Here is a 24944-nt window from a genome sequence, read left to right on the forward strand (position 1 = left end):
ACTGTTAGAGAAATAAATGTTACTATAGACTACACAAATGAAAAAAAAATGATAGAAATTAGAAATGTTTCAGAAAGTTAGAGCAACACCTTTGTTTTCCACTTTATTTCCTTTAGCAGTTTAGGTCTATAATAGAACTAGAAGCTCCTAGACATACTTAGAGCCTTTTTATATGATTCCCATTTTCCTGCACAGCTTATGTGCTTACATTCCCTTGCAAATACCACTTTTTCTCTGGTTGTTATCCCTCTGTATTTATTGCATCACTGCATGGGTGGCCTTTTGCTTCTTCCATTCATTTAATACAAATGTTACTCAAAAAAAAAATCCATAAAAGCAAAAACACTTTGATTCTTTCCTCAGAAATATTTCTGTAAATCCTGTTCCCTTTCAATACCAGTGTTCTCTCACATTCAGTGTAGAGTACTGTAATGGCCTCCTTATGTCTCCCTTTTTAGATTAAAAGCTTGTTCAGGGTAAGCACTATACATTATTCATATTTGGAATCCCAATAAACAGTTAAAATAGTTTTGAATACACAGGTAAAATGATCTAGGATCTATCCAGTTCGCTAGGAAACTACATTTTCCTTTTTTGTTAAGTCTCATATCCCATAAATGACCAAGTCTCTAGATCCTTTCCCTACTTTCAATCTCATTTCCACTAATTCAATCCTTTACATTCCTGCAAGAGTTACCTGATATTCATTTGAAACATAGTAACATGCGTAAGAAGTCATATGAGGGATGAGGCTGTGTAGCTCAGCGTCAGAGCGCTTGCCTAAGGCAGTGGGTTCAATCCTTAGCACCATATACAAATAAAATAAAGGCATTCTGTCCATCTACAACTACAAAAAGAAAAAAAAAATGAAGTCATATGACTTAAAGTCAGTTTATAGTTGAAGGCAGATTAAGCACCTAGCAGAAAAAGAATTTGGTGTAAAGATTATATATTTACCACTAAGTCATTTAAGTGACCAATGCTTTCTGGTAACACAATGAGATACTCTAAAGTCTTTTATTGGACACTGTTCTTTGTACAGTAAATCCTTGGTCAAATTAAATGTAAAATCTACAATAAACCAATCTAAAAATTATTCTGACAATTCCAACTCAAACAAATTTTCATCCATATGGAGATTAAATTTGTTATCTTCATTAACAAGAAAGTGAAGGATGTTTAACAGAATATACGGTTGTAAGTAAATCTCAGTCTTGAAGGATGGAAAAGTTGTGGCCACTGTAAACCACTACTAGCCTTCTACTGAAGTCATTACTTACCAAAACCATGTGGGCTATTAGATTGCCGCCAAGAGCACCGAATGTATAATATACAAGAGCCTATGAAAGAACAAAAATAACACTTGGCTGAACATAGGCATATGTTTATTCACTTCAAATTATAATATACAATAAAGTTTAAATAGTGTTACCTTTGCCTGACTTGAATTAACACCAAGTCCAGAGGCATAGAGAAAGCCAAGAGCCTGAAATAAAATGGTGAAAATAAGAATTCTTTTTTTGGTGAAAACTTATCCAAGACAGACACAATTCTATGCACTATGAAAAGATGCAAGAGTCTTTAAATGCTAAACAAACTGAATGCAAGTATTCATAAAAATGAAATTAAAGAGCCTCAGATACGTATTCAGGATTTTTTTTTGGTTAAAAATGAGGCAGGAATATTGTGAGTTCAAAGCCAGCCTCAGCAATAGCAAGGCAGTAAACAACTCAGTGAGACCCTGTCTCCAAGTAAAATACAAAATAGGGCTGGGGATGTTTTTAGGACTGGCCCTTAAAAGCATTCCAGAGATTTTTCTCATCTCTTTCCCCTTCAGGATGGCTCGGAAACCCATGATCCTAATGGTGAAGCTACAGGATGAGTGCCCCTGAGCCACATCCCCAGCCCTATTTTGTATTTTACTTGGAGACAGGGTCTCACTGAGTTGCTTAGTGCCCTGCTATTGCTGAGGCTGGCTTTAAATTTGCGACATTCCTGAGTGCCCCGGAGATTGAACTCAACTCAGGGGCACTTAGCCACATCCCCAGCCCTATTTTGTATTTTTCTTGGAGACAGGGTCTCACTGAGTTGCTTAGTGCCTTGCTATTGCTGAAGCTGGCTTTGAACTCACAACATTCCTGCCTCAGCCTCCCAAGATGCTGGGATTACAGGCATGCACCATTGTGTCCAGCTTGTATTCAGGATTTTAAATGACACAATTCAATGTAACTTTAAACAAGTCAGAATTTAGTCTGAATATTAAAGACAATCTAATAAAATATTAACTAGAAAACCAAAGCCAAACACAGTTAAATATGATTCTCCTTCATCTTCATGAAGAGCCATCATGAAGACAAAACAATGTTCATGTTGTTACATCAACATACATCTCTCTCTATGGAGTGAGATATTCTATGAACATGGACAAGGGATTACCAAGATAAAACTATCCTAGGAATAAAAAGACAGCAAAGGGTCAATGGAGAAAGGTCACTCTGCAATGGTAGAGTATATTACCATTTTCTAAGAAAAACCACCAAACACAATGCATTGGTAAAGTTCTACTCTTTGCCTTCTATGGATCATCCTTCATGATATGAAAGTTATAATGCAAGTGCGGCAGGGAATGCTACTGCTCATCAAAATCCATAAGCTTCTCTATATTTCCCAGACTCTTGTATAGTTAGGTAGGACCTGGGACATGGCAGGAAGGAATGGAAACTATTTTTAGGACTGGCCCTTAAAAGCATTCCAGAGATTCTCCCATCTCTTTCTCCTTCATGATGGCTTGGAAACCCATGATCCTGATGGTGAAACTACAGGATGGAAATAGCCTATGACCAGGAGTCATCATTTGGAAGAGAGTGATGCAAGTAGGAGTTCTATCAAACATGGTGTGAGCAAGAAACAACTCTTGATAGTGTCAAGCCACTATGATTTTGGAGCTTTGCAAGTTGCATCACCTAGAATTTATCATGGAAAGAATGCTTTGCAATGTATAAACTGTTATGTCATTGTAGGGCTCAATTATTAGAGTAAAATGTTGCTTTATAAGTAAAACCATTCTTGAGAACAGAATGTCTCTAAAGACAGAATATATGTAATATACGTATGATATTATAAAAACTAGTTTAATAAAGGGAAAAAAGCTTTGAAACAAAGGGGAAAAATCAAAATATAACCTTTTTTAAACTCAAACTGAGAATTAGAAAGAGCTACAGATGCATTAGGTATTAAGATATATAGAAAATAATGATTATGTTTCCTGTTATTGTTTAAATAGTCTGAAATAAGACTTATTCTGTGATTAGACATTTTGGTTTATCTTTAGACAAATCCCACAGTTGCATAAATCTGAGTTAAAAAGACGTTTAAATACTGTGATGGTCTTTTAAACCCAGATGTTAATCTTAGCATTACTAATGTTTTAATTGATAACATTAACACATATTATATTATCAACTGATGTAATGTAATCTGAATATAGAACATCCTCTACAATGTAGTTTAGCCAAAAACATTTTACTTGAATTAATCAGCTTTTAGCTATAATACCCAATTTATAGGAAATATAGGGGATGCAGAAATAAAAGAACACTATTAAGATGCAGATGTAGGACATTCTGCATAAAACTGTCCCTACTCCTAACACAGTATGCTCAGGTCTCGGTGGTACATAAGTAATGTTTACTTTCTTAGTTTTGTAACTTTGGTGAAAATGCAAGGGTAAGTAGTTTCAGATGAAAAGAATAACCTATATGTTTCATTCTCTGAGACCTAATTTGGAAAAACTACAAATGTCATTGTGGCAAGATGTAACCTCAAAAACACCTTTACTGATCATAAGTGTTCTCACTCTAAGGAAAAGTAATACATAAGAGAGGTGAAATAATCTGCCAAAAAACTTGTATTTAAAGTTATCTTTCAGTCTTGTTAAAATACATCAGGGTATAGAGGGTAAATTATTGTTAAAATTAACAAGTGCTGTGTGCAGAGAGATTCTTCATTGAAAGTGCACTCACAGTTTGTCCTTTGGGAGAGCCTTCCTCAGTCAGCTTTTCAAACATTTCTCTAGCTGCCTGGATATTCTGTGTTATGTGATCACCAAACAAAAGAGCATATGACACTCTCTCCAAGGCCTTGGTATGGTTCATACTTGCTGCCTTTTGAAGATACCTATATGCTCTTTAAATATAAGCAAGTAAAAAACAAATTAGCAGTGTTTTGGAACTGCTATTAAAAGTTTTTTTTACAAAATCTATTAAAAGGAAGTATAAATAATGTCATCATTTTATGATACAAAATTTCCTGATATTATTTCGAATAAATCATGTTATTTATATATGTAGAAAACTTTCTGGATATTTTGACAAGGTACCAGTTCTCCCTATTACCCGAGTATCTTCGAATAGTCTAATTACACTAACAATAATTATAGAAACATCTATTAAAACATCTATTACAAAAGTTTGCAATAAGAATTGTAATGTGATAATGTTCAATAAACAATACAATAATAGCTATTACAATTTTCTTTTTGACTCTGCACAGGCTACAACAATCAGCAAAACTGAAAAGCAAAAATGTTAGCATGTAATTACTTCTTTTATATTCTTTCAAAATGCAAATTATTTAACTGCAGTTGAAAATTCCAAAGCAAAACCAAAAAACAAACAAAATACCTGATGACAATTCCTTTTGTTAGTTTTTTAAGTCATGTTGAACCCTGAATATTATATGCACTCTTGGTTCTTAGAAACTATTTTCAACCTTAGTCAGTTATTTCCACTTTTCTCATTGTTCATTCCTTTGATCAATACTTAAATCTTTTTATATAAACAAACTAAAATCTGATAAAAGTCATAATATGAATGTGTATGAATCACGTCATTTTCTGGGAACTTAAGAAATCTCGGTCTCTGGCAATACAGTTTTTATAAAAAAGCACTTGGCTACTTTTCTCAATTATAGCTTTCCTGGAGAAAAATGGACTTGACAGTGCTACCTACTCTCGTTTTTGGCTTTTTTTATGGCTTCCGTTGAGGATTTTCATTCCAGTCAGATACATCGTTTCTGCTTCCTGCATTTGCCGTCTCTTAGCAGCTTCTTCTTCAGCTAAAATAAAATGTCACATGCATTTAAATAGATTTTAATGCTATACCAATTATTTATCAAATATAGGAATTTATTATTTCTTTGGGAAGGTCATACAAACACAACAAATGATCTTTTACTAGTTTTAAGTGTGACTGGACTTTACTGACATGACTTAAAAACTACAAAATCCATTGAAAAATCACTTTCTTTTAGAGAAAGCATTACTAAGCTGCTTCTCAAGTGTACATTCTGTTATTAATGCTGACATTTTATATATAACTCAACGAAGATTTCAGATTATATTCCAAGGCCAGCTAAAATAAAAACAAAAAGATACTAGATAGCAATACTTGTCAAAAAAAAAGCTGTTGTTGTGGGCTGGGATTATGGCTCAGTGGCAGAGTGCTTGCCCTGCATGTATGAGGCATTTGGTTGGATCCTTAGTACCACATAAAAATAAATAAAGGTCTTATGTCTTGTGTCCATCTACAACTGAAAAAAAAAAAAAAAAAAAAAAGCTGTTGTAGTCAAAGGATAATAGGCCTTAGGCCTTATCTGAAATCTATATTTTATAAAGACAAGTATTTAATTACATAAGAAAAATTAGATTTTTATTAAATACAGATCCAAATTTAATGTTCAAGTTCCTTAATTTTTTCATATTCTCTACTAAAACACTGAAAATCACAGAATTGTTTAATTACAATTTTCAAAAATTATTTTGCTACTGTAAAATAGAGATCATCAAGACATATACTTCATTAAGATATTTAAACAAATAGAAATTAATTCTTGTACTATAGAAAAATCTAATGTATTAAACTGGAGTTCCCAGTCATACTGGTCTATACCCAAAGATTCACTATATTTGATGTTGTTTCCTAGGAATACACAAATATTATATCAGAATCATTATGCTAAAAATGTTACTTGGTATTAAAAGTGGTTCTGCTCAAGATTTTCTGTTAGAAACTTCCTCTGAAAACATAGCTTGCCTGTAGAGGTTGGCCCCTTTATAATAACATTTATTTATACTTAGTATGATTAATATACTGTATTTGTCAAATGTTATCTTGGCAGAGAATACTCCACTCAAAATATTTAAAAGGCATTAGTTTTCTTCTAATCACTATTAATTGTCATCATAACAGTCTATTTCCTTTACTGCCAAAAATGTTTTGTGTTTATTAATGCAGCAACCTACCTGAAGTATTTATGGAACTACCTGTGCAAACTAAAAACCTTTTCATAAGACATGACTGTAATAAGCTTTCTGAGTGGTAGTCTGAAAATAAAGGCAGCACATGCTTCTAGTTCTGAAGTCCATTCATTAAGGCTGTAACAGGTCAGCTGGCCATTTCTGACCAAGGTGGAAAAGAATGGCTACAGACAGGCCTTCAAGATGTTGCCCTAAACATAAAGCAATGTTCATATGCCTTCTGTTGAGCAATACTTACTTTCACAAAAGCCCCACTTCTCATCTGTCTTGTAGTCATAGGTTGTTGCACACCATAGTCTGCCATCTTCCCTTCCATCTGATGTACATTCTTCATATTCTTTATCCAGGAAAAGAAAAGGGAAATGGCAAGGCTCCCCATGTGCTGTGCCTTCAATGGCAGTCAAGGCTGGAAAGAAAAGAAATAAAATCAAAACATGAACTACAACTTTGGTATTCATGGATTCAATACTGTTGCTTTCTGTTCTTAGAATTTGAAGGTGAAGATACATGATATATGAATGGTAAAGGGGAACATAATAGGCCAGTGCTGATTTTGATTAGGACCTGAGGTTGAGTCAACACAATGAGCATGACTAGCTGACAACTCACATTTAGATCTATATTAAACTTTTGAGATAAAACCTTAGAAAAGTGTGCCATAAAACTCTTGCCCAACAAGTGAGCAAAAATTAGGCAAAATACAACTGAAAAAAATTCCACTGCTCAGTAGAACTCCTTTTTTTCTGAGTATCTTGTAAATTTCTTTAATAATATAAAAGTATACAAGGAAAATGCTCCTGAATGCAAGTTAATCACTCACATACTCGTCTGTGATCCCACAACATTTTGGTAGAGCACTTACCATATGTTCAGAGTTTTTTTTTTTTTTTTTTAAAACCATAATCTAGCTCCCACTAAATTTTTTACATGATGCCTCTCATTTAAGGTAATAAGAATTCAAGAGCTCACAGCTGCTATTGTTATTCTTGGCACTCTCGCTCTGAAAGGTTGGAAAGCATCCCTCTTTCCTTTCTAGTGTAAAAAAGAGCATGTCCTAACATAGTAATTTAAAAAATATTTTCAGTAAGTTATGAAACATAAAATGAATTTCAAATGGTTTACCACCATGCAGATGTCATTCATCATCCTAGTAATAACTGACCAGAGCCAAATTACTTCTTCACTTTTGATCTGTCCATGTTTTAAAGAAATTATCTCTAATGGAATGAATAGGCAAATTATCCTTTAGCAACAATCTGTGAGAAGTCATTCTGAATACAGATTTCTGAAAAGGGCATTCCTATGCATTGCTACTAGATCCAAATCTGCTTTGGAAAGACAGAATCTGTAGAACTGCAGCTTGTAAACTGAATTTCAAATCAAATAGTATATGATGGTTTAAAAGAACATTTATTTTTTTTCTATAATAGAAAATTTTGTCTTAAAAAACAAATAGCTTATTATAGAAATTCTAGTTCACCAAGCTTATACTTTTGTATGAAATAATTATTTCATGTGATAAAACTGTACAGCAAAAATTAGACAAAAAGATTTTGGCAACAATAGGTTTTAGCCTACTGCTGATTCATCACTAGCTGAAGCAGGAAGAACCTCCAGGATGCACCTGCTTCAATATAATCAAAACTGAAAGTTGTTAAAATAATGCAAATTACTAGAAAGACAATGTTGAGTCTCTAACCTAATTCTCCAAGCAAAATTACAATATGGAAACTGTTACTACTTTTTTTTTTTTGTGGTACTGGGGATTGAACCCAGGGTTATGGGGTACCCTACTAATGAACAATATCACAAGCCCTTTTAAAATTTTATTTTGAAACAGGGTCTTGCTAAGTTGCCCAGGCTGACCTTAAATGTGTGATCTTCCTGCTTCAGCCTCATAAGTAGCTGGGATTACAGGCATGTGCCACTACATGCAGCTTAAAATTTTTTAAACTTGTCTTAAAAATTTTGAAGTTACTGACTGGGATGTCCTAATTTCAAATCACTTATCTCAAGTAAAAATTCCTCACAATAGTGTTAATTTCACTATTAATTTTTTTCCATGGAGAGAGTCTGCAATGATTTCAAAGCTATTCTTTTAAAAACCTGTACAAGAATAATTATCAGTTTTAGAAACAAGGTATTCACTCTTTTGGTATGACGAAGTTGGTTATCTATGCAATTTAAAATAGTGATGGCTAGCAACCAAATCTGACACTTAAAATGAAAGGGGAAAATATGTCATTAAGTAAGTTCTGTAGTTTTGTGTAAAACTTCAGATTTTCTAGATAAGAAATCATATTTTGGGTCTATGATAATGACAGTATCACAATCTATTTAACATTAAGAGTAAGATTCTGGGGGAAGGGGATTAGCAAGGATGGTGGAATGTGATGGTCATCATTATACAAAGTACACGTATGAAAACTTGAATTGGGTGTCAATATACCTTATATACAAACAGAGATATGAAAAATTGTGGTATATATGTGTATTAAGAATTGTAATACAAAAAAAGTACATGTATAATGGCATAAATTGAACATACTTTATATACAGAGATACAAAAAATTGTGCTCTATATCTGTAATAAGGATTATAATGCATTCCACTGTTGTCATGTATTTTAAAAATAATAAAATCAATAATAAGAAACAAATCAAATATTTAAAAAAAGTAAGATCCTTAATTTGTGGCACATAAGAAATTATTGTATTGCTTTATATTTAAACTAGTAGAAATCTGCTCTTGCAAATTCAATTAAAATTATTCAAGATGGTATTCCTGTGCACAGGAATGGTGGTGCACACCTGTAATCTCAGAAATTGGGAGACTGAGACAGGATATTGCAAGTTCAAAGCCAGCCTCAACAACTTAGTAAGGCCCTGAGCAACTTAGTGACACCCTGTCTCATCACTGAAAAAAAAAAAAAAGGGTTAGGGATGTGCTTCAGTGGTTAAGTTCTCCAGGGTTCAATCCCCGGTACCAAAAGAAAGAAAGCAAGCAAGCTTAAAAAAGTAAAACAATAACAACAAAAAACAAAAACAAAACAAAACTGGAAACACTCAGCTGTCCAGCTGAATATATATGTTTTTTCACACTGCTGGCAGGTACATAAATTAGCACAACCTCTCTAGAAGGGACAGTTAGTCATACTTTTTAGGATTTAAAAGATTCACATCTTTAGATGCAGTTTTCCTACTTTTAGGATCCTTACTTACAGAAAGCTCCCACAAGTATTCAAAGAGATTATATGTAAGAGAGATCTGTACAGTATTGTAATTTTAAAAATATAAGACTGAATAGAAAATTAGAAGTTCATTGAACCAGAGAAAAGGAAATAAAGGGAAGGGTGGGAGGATGAGAACAGAAAAGACAGAATTTTTCCTATCCTTATATATGAATTCACAACCAATGTAACCCCACATCTTATACAACAATAATGGGATCCTAATTGAAACAAGTTATTCTTATTCTATGTATATGTAGTATGTCAAAATATACTCTACTGTCACATGCGGCTAGAAAGAATAAATAAAAAGAAAAGAAATTCCACAACATAGAAGCATTCATAAAACTCCACTGTTAAATGAGTCATCAATTCAGTTTAAAAAATCAACCTTAAAAAAAAAAAAAAAAACCTCAAAGGTCTACTGATAGAGGAGATTGGTGACATCAACTTTGGCACAGCCCTAAATAGAAATGTGGATATTATCAACACTGAGGGAATTAAAGATAACTAGAGAGTAGTGTAGACAGGTAAAAGGACAGAAGGCTGAATCCCGAGTCTCATGATAAAGGAATCAGCAGCTAAGTAAAGAAAACATCTTCAGAGATGGGAACAAATAGTGGTGAGGCATTACTAAGATAAGGACCAAGAAATGACTAGGAATCCACCAATTACAACGTGACTGGTGAAGGGATGATTTAGTGGTCTGGGAGGGGACTAATACCTCTTAGAACTGGGTTAGAGAATAGGAATACAGGAAGTGAAATCAGTGATTACAGATCACTCTCTCAAGAAATTATGCTATCAAGGGAGTAGAGAAATAGGGTGGTACCTGGAAGGGTATAGGTTTTTTTATTTTAATGTAAAATATACCATGTTTGAATGCTGAAGGAAATAGTTTTGAGAGAAAAATATAAATGTGGCTAGACTGCTGCTACATATATTGAATTAAATGTCTGGGGAATATAAACATACCCTGTCCTCATTTTTTATTGTAAAATCAAAACAAAGCAAAACCCTAAAAGTTAATTTGATCTATATGAATAAACACAAGAAATTTACTTTGCAAAGTTCCCACTTTGAGAACATTCACAGTGTTATTAAAGATTGATATTGTATCTATAAGTTTAGATCAGTGTTCTGTTAAATAGAAGAAAATGAACTATTCATGCTGCTTGTTTGAGGCAATCTCGTTCATTAAAACATAGTAGTGGGGCTGTGGTTGTGGCTCAGTAGTAGAGCGCTTACCTAGCATACATGAGGTTCAATCCTCAGCACCACATAAAAATAAAGGTATTGTGTCCACCCACAACTAATATATATATATACACGTGTGTGTGTGTGTGTGTGTGTGTGTGTGTATACACACACACATATGTATATATTTAAATTATATATAATTTTTAAAAAACATAGTAGTCAGTAGCATCTAATTCAAATGTATTTGTAGTCAAATATAACTGAAAAACAGTTTGTGTTAAAAGTTACAAATCTCAAGACAATTGTAAAAGTGTTTACCAATTTTATTAAAACATCAAGATAAAAGCTTCATCAACAAACTGATCATCTCATACACACACACACACACACATGCCCAGAGTACTGAAACAAAACACCTGTGTAGATGATTTAAGGGAAATCACAGTTGTCATACTTGATTTAAAGTAAATGGGGCAGCATGATCTCACTCATGTGGAATCTAAAATGCTGATCTCTTAAGTAGAGAGGAGAATGAATGGTGGCTGCAAGAGGCCAGGGTGGTTGTGATTGGGGTGGTGGGGGGAAGGTCAAAAGATATATAATTATAGTTAGATAGGAGGATAAATTTCAAGAAATCTATTGTATATGATGTACAAAGTACATCAAGAAGACTATGATCAATGATATATTATTATTTTGAAAAATGTTTGAGGGATGTGTGCTCTTACCATAAAAATGACAATGTGAGGCAAAGCCCTGGTTAAAAATTAGCTAGATTTAACCATTCCACAATGTTATGGGTACTTCAAAACATTGTTATACATAACAAAGCATACAATATTATCTGTCAATGTAAAAAATTTAAAAATAAATGAATGAATGAATGAAAATAAAGCAAATGGTCTAGGCCAAATGAAGCAGTATTACTGTTGCCTGGGAATCTGTCCTAGTAATACTTAGGGGGAAATACAAATGTTACAGGCAGATTACTTTGCCTGTAAAGTTGTGAACTGCTAAACACAGTTGAAAAACTATATTTGTAAACAAACACGCTACATTAAGGGAGTCATTGCTTTATAGATGAAAATGTATTTTTCAGTAGAAAAATGAACTATGATGTGGAGTATGAACAAAACATCAGAGTTCATAAAAACCTCAACTCTGTATGAAAAGAAACTGATTATTTAAAAGTGGAGACAGAAACAAGTACTGGCACGATACCCAGTACAAAGTGACAAACTTCATAACAATCAGGTGACAACATAGCCCAAAGCCAGTAGAGTAAAACTTGTTCGGAAAAATGCTATTTAAGAACAATGAGTTTCTCTACACAATGGCTTGACAGGGAATTTAAATTTCAGAGGCCCTGGTGGGAGTGAGCATGCCTTGGTTTTCCCTAAGAATGATTTTCTAAAAGAGTTTTCTTGCACAAATAATTTCTTATAAAAGCAAACAAAAGAAACAATAGTCAAAGTCTTTTCTATTAAAGCCTGGACCCACTGCAGGCCCAGCCTATGCTTCCCTTCTCTTCTACCTTTTTTTTTTTGCTTATTAGGTGAAAGGTCATTCTTTCCCTGCCATCCCTACTAAGCAAAAGGTAGACATGCTGAAGCCAGATTTAAAGATAGGTAGTTAGTGTAGTTAGGTAAATCAGGTCTAATATCCAGTAAGATAAAGAAAATGGAGACCACTATTGAATGGAGTTCAGGAAACCAGAACAGCAATTGGGGAAATTGAAATGTTAATGTCCCCAAGGCCCAAACCCATCCTAAGGAACTGAAAGTAGCAGCTCCCAGCAAACAGAGACACACTAATCAAATCACCCCAGACCCTTCCTGAACAGATTACTCCTCCAGTCCACCTATCTCCCACCTTTTGGCCTTCCCTCAATCACTGCAGGATTGAGGGAAACAGGACAGGAATGTGGGAGGACTAAAAGAAGACCTTAGCTATAAAAAAGAGAAGACCTCCCCCTTCCATGGATTTACCGCCTTTTGGGTCCCCTTCTTCCTCCAGGGAAGTCTTTTCTGCTGTCCTTTAATAAAGCTTCCACTTTCCACTCTACACTTGCCTTGGCATGCTTCTCTGGTGTTATACTTCAGCATTATTGTTTCTTGTCACCCGGTAAACAGCGGTAACAATGCCATTCTGTTACTCAATCAACTTGCTTCCTTTGGAACCTGATTTAGTTAAGTTTAAACTCAATTCCCTTTGTGCCACTGAAATATTTCATGATGCTGGTTATTCTATTTAATTATTCTTTTTTTAGTTTTTAAAACTATAAGGATAATGTTTTTATTTTAGGAGATAATCCAAACAGAAATGTGTACCAAATTAAAGTGTAGAATGGAGAGTAGAAGGCTTTATTAAAGGATAGCAGAAATAGCACAAATTAAAGAAAAATCAGTCATCTTTATCTACCACTTCAAATTCTTTTTCTCCACAGGTAAGGATAGTTAACAGAAAAGAAATTTTGGACTGTTTTCATGCGTAAACACACAAAAAAAGGGCCTTTTTTCATATAAAGGATCTGTGATGTTTTATTTTGTGTCTTAATGAATCAAATCATGATGCCCAGATATTTGGTCAAATATTATTCTCAATGTTTCTGGAAGGTGACACTTGGGTGTGATTAACATTTATTTCATTTTAATACTTTGTGGTACTAAGGATTTAATCCAGGGGTACTTTGCCATAGAGCTATATCCCCAGCCTTTTTTTTTTTTTAGACAAAGTCTTGCTAAGTTGCTTAGGGCTTTGCTTAACTGCTGAAGTTGTCCTCATACTTGCACTTGTCCTGCCTCAGCCCCCAAGACCCTGGATTACAGGTGTGCACCCTGTGCTCAATGAGAAAATATTTAAATTGGTGGACTCTGAGTAAAGTAGATTACCTCTGTAATGTGTGTCAACCTTATCTAATCAATAAGTACTAATTAGAACAAAGACCAACCTCTCCTGAATAAGAGATTTGTTAGCAGACTGCCTGTGGTTCTGTTTCTCTAAAGAACTCTAGTAATAAAGGATCATACTAAGTGAATGTGTTTATCAGCTTTTTGCTGCTGTGACCAAAATACCTGACATGAACAACTTGGAGGAGGTAAGACTTATTTTGGCTTATAGTGTCAAAGGTCCCAGTTAATGGTGCCAACTTCACTGAAGAAACATCATGACGAAAGGGCATGGGAGAGGAAAGCTGTATCAGTTCATGGCAGCTACGAAGTGGGGGCAGGGAACACTATAGACTGATGCAGTCCTTAAGGCCAAAACCCGAGTGACCTACTTCTTGCTCCCGCCTTCCTATCATTTTCTTCATTTCCCAGTAAGTCCATTCAAATGATTAATCCATCAAATGGATTAATTCACTGATGAAGCCAGAGCCCTTACAATCCAATCTTTTCACCTCTGAATATTGTTGCATTGCTTTTTGTGGGACATTCCAGGTCCAAATATAGCAGGGAATTGTTTTACAACATTATGTTTTTACTTACTGTATTACTGACATTCTTCCAGAGACGAAAGGACAGATATGGCAGAGTTCTACTAGTGGTTCTGCAGGGCTTTTGCTTTTCTAATTCAGGCATTCCTAAGGATCTAGGACCTATAGGTGAAGCTACTATTAGGACTGACCATGTGGAATAAACATGGGGATGAAGTCAATCTACTAAGGAGCTGAACAGGGGAGAAAGAAAGAGCTGGACCTTCTGATGGCAAAAGCCCCTAACCATCTACCTATTGCCTACTTAGGGAGCTTTGTTTTTGCAAGCCAAATAAACCTTGATTTCTGCCTCTGTTTAATGAACTTTATTTGTAACCAACCATGTTCTTTTTAAAATGGCTACAAGTACTCTATAACAGGGAATACCACAATGTAATCAATCCTTTCTTGATGGCTATTCGTTCATTTTCAACAAATGTTAATTGTTATGAAAATAGTTGACACAGAGATCTATTATCCTTTGAAAGGCCTGCTTATACGGTAGGCCCTTGGATGGTGTCTGGGAATTTAAGCATTTGGGAGAGTTCCTACCATTCTAACTTATGAAAGTTACTTACTGTGCCTAAATTGCTTGTATAAATGTGCAGTTTATGTTCAATACCTGTTTTTGCCTCATGTATCTTTTTCCTATGCTGATTTTTCTTTGCATACTTTTACTATAATAAATCATAATCAAAAGACAGTAGAACGAATTGGACATAACTTTCCTATGTGAATACATGACCAGTTTAACTCCACATCATGTACAACCACAAGAATGGGAAGTTATATTACATGTATGTGTAATATGTTAAAATACACTCTTCTGTCTTGTATATCTATAAAGAACAAATAAAAAAATAAAAAATAACATGGAATAACAACAACAAAAAACAATAATAATCAAATCCTATTTCCTTCTAGCAAATTATCAAACCTTGGGATGGTCTTGGGTACCCAAGGGCACAGCTGCCAACAGAAGTGGGATTTGATCATGACCCAGACTCACTGAAATATGGTGAAAGTATGTTTTGAAAGAGGAAGGATAAAGGATGGCATATAATGATTCTCCAGCGTCCGGGTGGCTAGAGTCAACTATGATACGAGGTCGTAGCTGAATGGCTGGCTGTCATCAGAGGTAAAAGTACGTGTGGGATCTGAAAATGATAGAACCAACTTCAGAAAGGTTGGTTTGCTTTGGCTGCTGTTGGCCCCACGGCCCCACAGTTAAACTGAGGGGAAAAGCAGAGTAGCCCAGGTGATGTGTGATGTCTTTGGTTTTTATCTTCCCTCCAATGGAGGAAAAAGGACCCTAAATTTCCCCAGGGTAGGCCTAAATGTAAACATTTGCATTCTTCTCTTTTAGTAGGGGGAGCAACATCAAGTGCAGGGTAGAAGCAAAATTTTAGTTAAACAGGGGTGGGGTTGGGGAAAGTGGGAGGAGGAAACACTCCAGCAGCTTTTTCCAGCCTAGCTGCTGATGCTGCTGTTGTAGCCTCCCTCCCTCCACTGCACTGCAGCCTGTCTCTGGCAGCTATAAGGTTAAGGTAGCAAATGCTGAACTGACTACTGAGAGGTTGAGTAAACTGTATAAGAAGGGAAAAAATGGAGATTTTTAGTGGTTTATATATCTGGATATAAGATAAAAATTAAAATGTTAAACATTTATGATTTCATAAATACTAGAGGAATCCTCAAGGGAAGTGACAAAAAAGAAATGTGTCAGTGGGACAATAATTCCTTGCTTTCTGCCATCAGTGGCTGTGTTATTCAGCTCTGAGTACTAGAAACAGAATAGTCTCTGTAGCTGATCATTCTGCTATGGAATTTGGATTTTTCCTTATTGAAGTGTCTGGAAATAGGGAGATAACAAGAAGAAGAGATGCTCTATAAATGAAGATATACTTTTGGAGTTTTCAAAAACTGGTTTTAATTTCCTGATGAATTCTGGTGAGAGTTGAGATATGATGTTTAAAGGCTGATGATTTTCCAGCCTGATGAGTATATTTTTGAGTGGGACAATTTGGACTCTTGAAGACTGACTAGACAGGGGCTGGGTGTGGCTCAGTGGTAGAGCATTCGCCTAGCATGTGCGAGGCTCTGGGTTTGATCCTCAGCACCACATAAAAATAAATAAATAAAGATATTGTGTCCAACTAAAAAATAAATATTAAAAAAAAAAAAAAAAAAGATTGACTAGACAAAGGAGCCCAGAAAAGCCTTGCTTATCAACTGAACTTCCTGGCTCTGGAGCATTTCACCTCTGTTACGACTGAAGAAAAGTTGGCTTTTTTTGAATCCTGAATTTATTGACCTTAATTTCCAGATCTAAAACCTGACCTAAACTGCCTGGTGTAAGCTATCAGCCTCAGGATGAGCTGAATGCAAGCATAGGCTCAATGAACAGAACTCAGAATCTGCAACCCTGTTCATTTAGGACACTTCTCTTTTTGCTTGGCGGGACTGTCTGAGTCATATAAAAATGCCCACAGAAAAAGCTTGTTCTCTGAAGGGACCAGTTGAAATTCAGCTGCAGATTGGCTAGGTATTTCTGATACGGAGACTGATGGCATTCTGAACATGTAATTACTGCCAAAAGTTCCAAGTTGGGAGAATGTCCATCACAGAAACCATCTACTCTGAAGAGGTCAATCTGACTCCCTCTCAAAGCATGTCTCACTGTTGCTGACTCTTGTATTTGCTTTCCTTATTAGCTGAAGTTACAAAAATGGACTAACACCCAACACGGCTTCCCTCACTCCTTCCTGCTCCACACACTTCCATGAAATCTGATTTATAAGTATGGTTGTCCTTTGAAAGGAACTGTTCTTTTCTAGGCTGCTCCTTGGATAAATGATAAGGATGAAAGGGGTGTGAGGATATGATGTAAACCCATTCTGAATGTTTTGAAAATTCAAAATTTTGCTTTGAAAAATTTCTGAACATCAACTTTCTGGCGACATTGTATAAAAATGCTTTTCTCTGAAGATGTTTTTGTCCCTCTAGTACACCTGCTTCTCTGACAAAAGTTATGGATGAGATTAGGGGAAGACTGAAAAAATGTAAATTATGATCTCTTAATAGAAACACTGATTTAGTAACAACTGAGGAATATAAACTGAAACCCCTGATCTGGGGAAGCAAGAAGGAGGTAAGATAGCATTAGTGATTTTTGTTTTTCAAACTATTCCGGAAGTTTCTACTGCTTCCTAAAGGAAAACTCTTTGTGTCTTTCCAAGCTGTTGGGAAAGTGACTGAATTCACACTGTGGAATCTATGATTATACCTGACAGGGCTGACTATGAAAAATAGAAGGTGGCCCAGCCCTTGCACTTTTCATGCAGAAAATATGCAGCTGTGGTTGAGACTCATGAGTTAGATAAATTAGGTCACAGCAAAACAAGTGGAATCTACTGGCAGTCCCTGTGAAACCAGGGACTGGACTAATTATTTGGGCTGGAGTAGGAAGCCTAGGATAAGCTGCCCATGGTGGGAAGCCACATTGTAGCCTAATGTATGTCTTGCTTGAGATGCCCAACAATTGTAAACTCATTGTTTCCAGGGTTAACACAGGTACCCTGTGGGACTGAACTCGTAACACTGCCTCAGTCTTAGAAGGCTTTCAGGTCAGCCTCACCTCACTGGCTACCAGTCATGCTGTGCCTGAACTGATGCTCTGGGACAGGTTAAAGAAGGATTAATACAGAAACTTGAGGAGGAAGCCATCTGGCTTTCTAAGATAGACATATTACAATTAATAGGATTTGTTTCAACTGGCTAAGTATAGGACTTAGCCAATTAAGTAGAGGACTAAAGGGCATAACTGAAATCAATACAGAAGGTTGGCCTCACTACTGCCTGGGACTTACTGAGAATAAGTTTGCTGTAAAGACACCTTGGTCAGTGACCAAGGGGCAGACCAGGCAGAGAAGAGTTAAAGTACCAGGTCTAAACTTCTATCCTTGAAAAGGCCTGCTTATAAGGGTTGCCTTTCTAATCTGTGAAATTAGAATTCTGTTGAGTTCCCACCATTCTAATTGATAAGAGTGGCTCACCCAAACTGTACAAACAGTAAGGCTTATGCTGAACACCTGCTTTCCTTCTGAGAGTCCGAAATTTTTGGCATATGCCAGGTAGAAGATGCCAATTTAACTTGTCCTCAAGAAAAACTCCAGGTACTGGATCTCCAATGAGCTTCCCTGATAGAAAATATCTAACATGTGTTACTGCAACTTTTGCTGGGGAAATTAAGCACATCCTGTGTAATTCTACTGGGAGAGGACTCTTGAAAGCTTGCATCCAGTTTTCCCCAGACTTCACCCTATGCACCTTTTCCTTGGCTGATTTTGTTTCTTTTCCTGTAACAAATCACAGCTGTGACTACAACTACACACTGAGTGCTTTGAGTCTTTATTGTGAATTACTGAGTCTGGGGCTATGGTCTTAGGGATCTCTAATACAGTTGAAAATAAGAGTAAGATGTTCAAGAAACAGTAAAAAGGCAAGTGTGGCTGGAGTCATGCAAGTAAAGCTGGACAGAGGAAGGGTCTTATCATGTAAAGGTAGTAAAGGTAAGTTTGGATTCTGCGTATGACAGGAAGCCACGGGAGGTTTTTGAGCAGAAAGAAGGATCAGTGCAGCTGCAGTCAGGGATCTGAAAGAGTGAAAGCAGGGTGGCCAGACAGGAAGCTCTCATATCCAGAAACTCTTCAATCATCCCTTGGTAGTTCAGGAACTATTTTAGAAAGGGGAAATATAAGTTTTATCTTTAAGGATGAGCAGAAATTTGGTAGATGGATTTGTTTAAGGAATGAGGAAGGCATTTTAAGCACAGGGGAGAGAACCTGAACAAAGGCCCAAGGCATAAACTGAAGGGTGTAGGTAAGGAACAGTGAGGGGTTTAGTCCCGTTGAGAAAGGATGCTTGGGGAAAGAGCTGCAGATGAGGTTAGAGAAGGCAGCTGATATGTCAGACTTTGAAGACTCTGTGAATCATGCTAAGGAGTTGCACTTCATCTCATAAGGCAGATGGAGAGGTTATGACTGATTGTAAAGGGTCAAACTTGGGTTTCAGGAAGCTTAATAATGGCAGCAACATAAATGAGGGGCTGACAAAAACAGCAAGTTTAGAAGTAATTGTCATATAACCCAATTCTAAAGCATTCTGAATTGCATACACACAAAGCCATGCATAAATAATCTATTATATATGTATAAGAATAAAAGCCTTGGGCTGGGGTTGTGGCTCAGTGGTAGAGCACTCGCCTAGCATGTGCAAGACACTGGGTTCAATCCTCAGCACCACATAAAAATAAATAAATAAAGGTATTGTGTTCAACTACAACTAAAAAAAATTTTTTTTTAAAAAAGAATATAAGCCTTTTCATATACTAAGAAGAAATTAAAAATGAATCTGTCATTAATGAAGACTAAAACAAATGAAAACACATCTAAACATTTGTCAAGTTGTTGGTATAACAGAGAATTACTCAAGTGATTTTAAAACACTTATAAATCCCTACTAAAACATGTACTAAGGACAAAAAAAAATAAAGAAATATCAGACTGCTTTCAGTGGCCCCATGGTCAGTGGTAAGGTTGTTGCTGTTATTTTGAAACTATACATACATATAGATTAGGACAAAGCAATATAACATTAATGTCATCAGGTACTAAGAATTCCAGCATCAACAAAAACTAACACTAACATAAAAGGAAACAAATAGAGGTCTGGAATGACAGAAAAGCTAGTGGTAGTTCTGCAATCTGTTCTGTCCTCTTACTGGCTCAAGAAATAGAGATGACTTGATCAAATTACCTTAGAAACATGCTAATGAGAGACATTCTGGCAAGCACATTAAAAGTACTACAGGAACAATGCTTACTTAATGAATGCTTTAGCAGGATAGATTTGGTCTATCTAGATTGCTTATTATGCATAAACCTGGGAGGTATACTACAGGCATGACTACCCAGAAAATGTAAAAAATTACACAATTATCAAGAACATACTACAGATGTCTCATGATTAAAATAGCCCTTTTGTAGAAATGATATTCCACATGCATCACTTAGAGGTCTTATATGTTAAAACCTGGGCCACAGCTCATCCTAAATCGAGGCAAGAAAGCACATGGGCACAGCTCTGGCAGTCATGAACTTTTCTTTGCTTTGACTGTCTTGTGACAATTATCTTTTTTGAAAATATTCAAAGATAAGAGCTCTTACTATTCTCAGTTCAATTTGTCAACCCAACCCTTTGCATCATCTCACCAATAATGTTTAATTTGAATTGGAAGTATTAGTGTGAATATTTCCTAACAGTATCTACCAAAACTTAGTGGTCATACATATCTTTTGAGGCCTAAACTGTGGAATATAACTCATGAAAATAACTCAGGTTCCTTGGAGAAACACTGATATTAATTTATGGGTTTGGAAATGTATTAAGATGAGTTGGACACTTCTTGGCCTGCCTGAAAAAAAGTTAAGAAAGTTAAAAAGTTGTGAAAAAAGTTATGAAAGTCAAAAGAACAAAGGAATAAATTTAAAAGGATTCCCAAAGGCCAAACATGGGATGATTTGAGCAACAAAAAGAATGACTATAATATGGTGAAACATAAATACATAAAAATCTATGAATTTGTAATGATCCTTGTGATATTTTGAAATGTATGTCTGGCAATCCTCTCAGTTTCCTCACACAGTTCCTAAAACCCTCAGAATCTCTGGATAAAGTATCTTCTGTATGCTAAAGAGATAGCATACAGAGGCTTGGGGGCTCCTGGACAGTTATGAGAGCTTATTGCCAGGGGAACCATGTGATTAGAGGGTTAGAATTTTAAGTCCCACCCTTCAGAGGGGCTGAAGATTGAGCTATACATAAATGAGTGGAAAATGAGTTATCACCCATGCTTACATAATGAATCTTCCACAAAAACCTCAAAAGACTGAGTTCTGAAAGCTTCTGGATTGTTGAACACACATAAGTTCCTAGTGGAGAGCACACCTAGAGAGGGTAGGAAAGCTGTGTTTTCTTTTATAACTCACTTTTTGCATCATGTCTATTTGTGCTCTTCATCCATATCCTTTATAAGATCCTTTATGATAAATGGGTAAATGTGTTTTTCTGCATTCTTTCAGCTGCTCTAGTAAATTACCTGAACCCAAAGAGGAGATCATGGGAATTCCAGTTTAAGACTGCTAATCAGCTCAGGCATAACAACTTAAGGCTTGCAACTGGCATGTGAAGTGGGAGGAGGGAAATACTCTTATGGACTCAGCTCTCAATCTGTGGGATCTGATGCTAGCTCCAGGCAGACTGAGTTAAACGAGAGGACACCCAGATGGTGTCCAATGGGAAGTTTGCTGTCAAATGCCTGCTTGATATGTGCAGAAATATTCCCACATATCTGGTATGAGAAGTGTTTAATGAGTATAGAAAAACACACTTTGTTTTTTATTATCTGTTTTCCCCTATGTCCCCGACAATGCTCAAAAACAAAGCAAAGCAACAAACAATATAAAAATGAAACAAAAAGAAAAGAAAAAACCCCACACATCTTTGGTCTCTGTTGGAGGGAATCAAATTATTACTTGAAAACATTTCAAGGGAAAAATAATCAACAATCAACAATTTATCCTGCTGGCCCCAATTATCTGAAAAGGGAAAGTTCTCTATAAAAGAATCCCAAGTAACAAATCCAGAAGGAATGGTAGAGAGTATCACTGCTTTGTAACCCAAAATGAAAGACAGGATCCAGAAAACAAACACAAACAGTGGCCTTCTAGGCAAAAGGTCAAAGAGAAAATGTGGTATGGCTAGATCAAGCTAATGCCAACTGATCTCACTGATGAAACTTAATATCACTAAAAGTGGAATAATTAGATACTATTATATGCCTCCCAATGTAATGCAGTATACCTGTAATAAAAAGCAGAACCAAACACATCCAAGCCTCTAGAGCTAACTTACAGTTTTTAGAATATATAGCAAATAGTAGAATAAACTAAAATAACAATACAAGGATACAACATGCTAGATCCATAATATGGGAAATTATATAGCATAAAAGACACTATTTTTTTAACAAATAAAATGACACTTAAAAAGAAGGGCAGGAGACTGTTACAGATTATGAGAAACTTAAGCTCTTAGACTGGATACTGATTCAAACAAATCAATTATAAGAAAACATCTGAAACAAGTGGGAAAATTGAACAGTCTGGGTATTAGGTGATAAAGGATAAAAACTAATTTTATGGTTTTGTTAGAAAAAAAATCTTACTTTTAGAGATACATACAACAGTAAAAGAACATGTGGAATCTGCTTTAAAATTCTCTAGAAAAGAAAAAAAATTCAGGGGTATATGGGGTGAAAAGATGAAACTAGAGCAGCAGAATGTTGACAGACGCTGAAGCTGGGCGACAAATAGGTATGAGGGGGTCATTATACCCTCCACTTCTGTGCGTATTTAAAAATCTTCCTAATAAAAAATAAAAAGAAATGAATTAAACTAATACTTGGCAAAAGTTTAAAATAGTAATTCATATTTGGTTGAGGTATGAGGAAAAATGTTAGTCTCAAAGGAAGTGAACAGGATTCTTTTTTTGAAAAGTAATTTAATAATTATGTATCATATATATTTTCTTGATTGACATTTAACCCAGCAAAATTTATTTTTAAGAATTCTAAGAAAGCCTAGTGTGGTAGCACACACCTAAATCCCAGCTGAGGCAGGAAAATTCCAAGTTTAAGGCCAGCCTGGGCAATTTAGTGAGACCCTGTCTCAAAATAAAAGGACTGGTCATATAGTTCAATGGTGGGGCAACCCTGGGTTCAATCCTCAGTACAAAAAGATTCTAAGAATATGATATGCACAAAGATAAATTTAAAATGATCTCAAAGTACACAACCTATTTCTAAGCTATGGTAAATTTATATATATATTTTTATAGCTATTAACCATCCAATTGTAAATGGCTAATAACATGGGAAAATGTTCATGGCAAGCAGTTAAGTACAAATTGCAGGCCATAAAATAGTATATACATTTTAGCCAAATTTAGTTTTCTTTTTTTAGTTGTAGATGGACACAATATCTTTCATTTTATTTATTTTTATGTGGTGCTGAGGTTTGAACCCATGGTTTCCCATTTGCTAGGTGAACGCTCTACCACTGAACTACAACCCAAGCCCCAAATTTAGTTTTCTGAAGAAGTATTCATATAACTATAAAAAACAACCCATAAGTGTATGCTTCAAAATGTTAATAGCTGTTATTTCTAGTTGATGGAATTAAAATATTTTAAATTTTTTTAAAGATGGTTTTTCTATTCATGAGTAGGTACATTTCTAGATAAAAAATGAATTTAAATTTTTAAAAGTTCAAATCTAGATCAGTTCCCGAGAGTGGTTAACAATGAAATAATAAATGGCTATGGTGGTGATTTCTGAAATAATAAACTAAATGACAGAAGGCTGGAAGGATAAGGCAAAGCAGAAAATTTTTTTAGAAGAACAGGCATTTAGCTCACACAAAGAAAATTTTAAATTTAAAGGAAGTGTCAAAAAGGAGAAAAAAGCAGATTATAGTTTACATGTTTATAAAAGCTTCAACTGGAAAGTTATAAATATCTAATACAAATTACCTAGTTATTCTAACAATTCTGAAAAAAGCTGATGTAGCATGATAGACAGTTCTCTATTCTATTTTGTGTTCCACCCTGATAATTTTAAATTATTATTTTTGGTATACAAAAAGAAATTTTAGAATATAAATATAAATCATATGGAATTTCCTCTATTGAATTCAGTTCACGTAACATAGGTCAAATCTGTTAAGTGAATAACTAATATATTAAAATCTAGAAAATGCCATAAAACTATACTTTCACATGCGGTTAATAATTAACAAAATCAGACTTCTTCAGCATTTTTCTACACTCACTAATTTTAAAACTTCAGTTATCTCTTTCCGAAATCAAGCAAAAGCAATAAAAACATCCCGACTACCTGGTTTCCGTACTTTCTTTGGCTCTTCATGGTCCTTGTTTTCTGGATTTGGAGATTCTAGAAAGCTGATTTCTTCTGTGACACTTTCCCCCTCCTGGTTCTTGAGGCTGTCTTCCTCTTCTTGAATATGGGATTCCAATTCTGATTCTTCTGAATCAAGAAATATCTGACCAGCAACTACTCTGCCCGTGGTGGTATGGTCCTTTACTGACTCATCTGATGGCAAAGAATTCTGAGAATATAAAATATTTTTAGTTATCAACAGAACCAAGACTCCCTCTAGCCTTCCTTCACTTTTGCAAACCCAGCTATGTCTCCTTCAGTTCATCCCTATAGGCTCTGGCTGGTGTTCATGACATGCCTTCATCACTTGCTTGACTCATTCTTTTTTTTGAATTTCAACTCAGATGCTACTTTTCCCAGGAAGCTTTTCTTAATTCCAAAAGTCCGGCTTAGGTTATCCCTCTACATGTTCTCATCATATATTATACTTACTCTATGATAACATTGTATTAAAATTTTCTGTTTTTATCTACATTTCTTCTAGAGATTAGAGCTCATACAGTGTCCTCCTTGGATATGTAAGAATCAGTCTTACTCATTTAAACAATCAATAAGAGCATAAACTCATTTTTCTTTGAAAAGTTATGTAAATGGAAACAAATGGCAGAAGTTCAGTCCTCAAAACTCAAAGACCCCCCCCCCCCCC

At 35.3% G+C, this 24944-nt stretch overlaps 1 protein-coding gene across 1 annotated transcript in view; it reads right to left on the bottom strand.

Annotated features, from left to right (window-relative positions):
* Positions 1 to 24944, bottom strand: part of Sel1l (SEL1L adaptor subunit of ERAD E3 ubiquitin ligase) — a 57133-nt gene that overhangs the window by 25800 nt on the left and 6389 nt on the right. The window contains exons 3-8 of the mRNA XM_015494556.2: positions 24236 to 24467; positions 6555 to 6722; positions 5010 to 5115; positions 4023 to 4185; positions 1433 to 1486; positions 1281 to 1340 (exon numbers count right to left, since the gene is read on the bottom strand). Of these exons, the coding sequence (XP_015350042.1) occupies positions 1281 to 1340; positions 1433 to 1486; positions 4023 to 4185; positions 5010 to 5115; positions 6555 to 6722; positions 24236 to 24467 (783 nt within the window). The remainder of the gene's footprint in view (positions 1 to 1280; positions 1341 to 1432; positions 1487 to 4022; positions 4186 to 5009; positions 5116 to 6554; positions 6723 to 24235; positions 24468 to 24944) is intronic.

Source organism: Marmota marmota, unplaced genomic scaffold (genome assembly GCF_001458135.2).
Source record: "Marmota marmota marmota unplaced genomic scaffold, marMar, whole genome shotgun sequence".
Classification (NCBI taxonomy): Eukaryota; Metazoa; Chordata; class Mammalia; order Rodentia; family Sciuridae; genus Marmota; species Marmota marmota.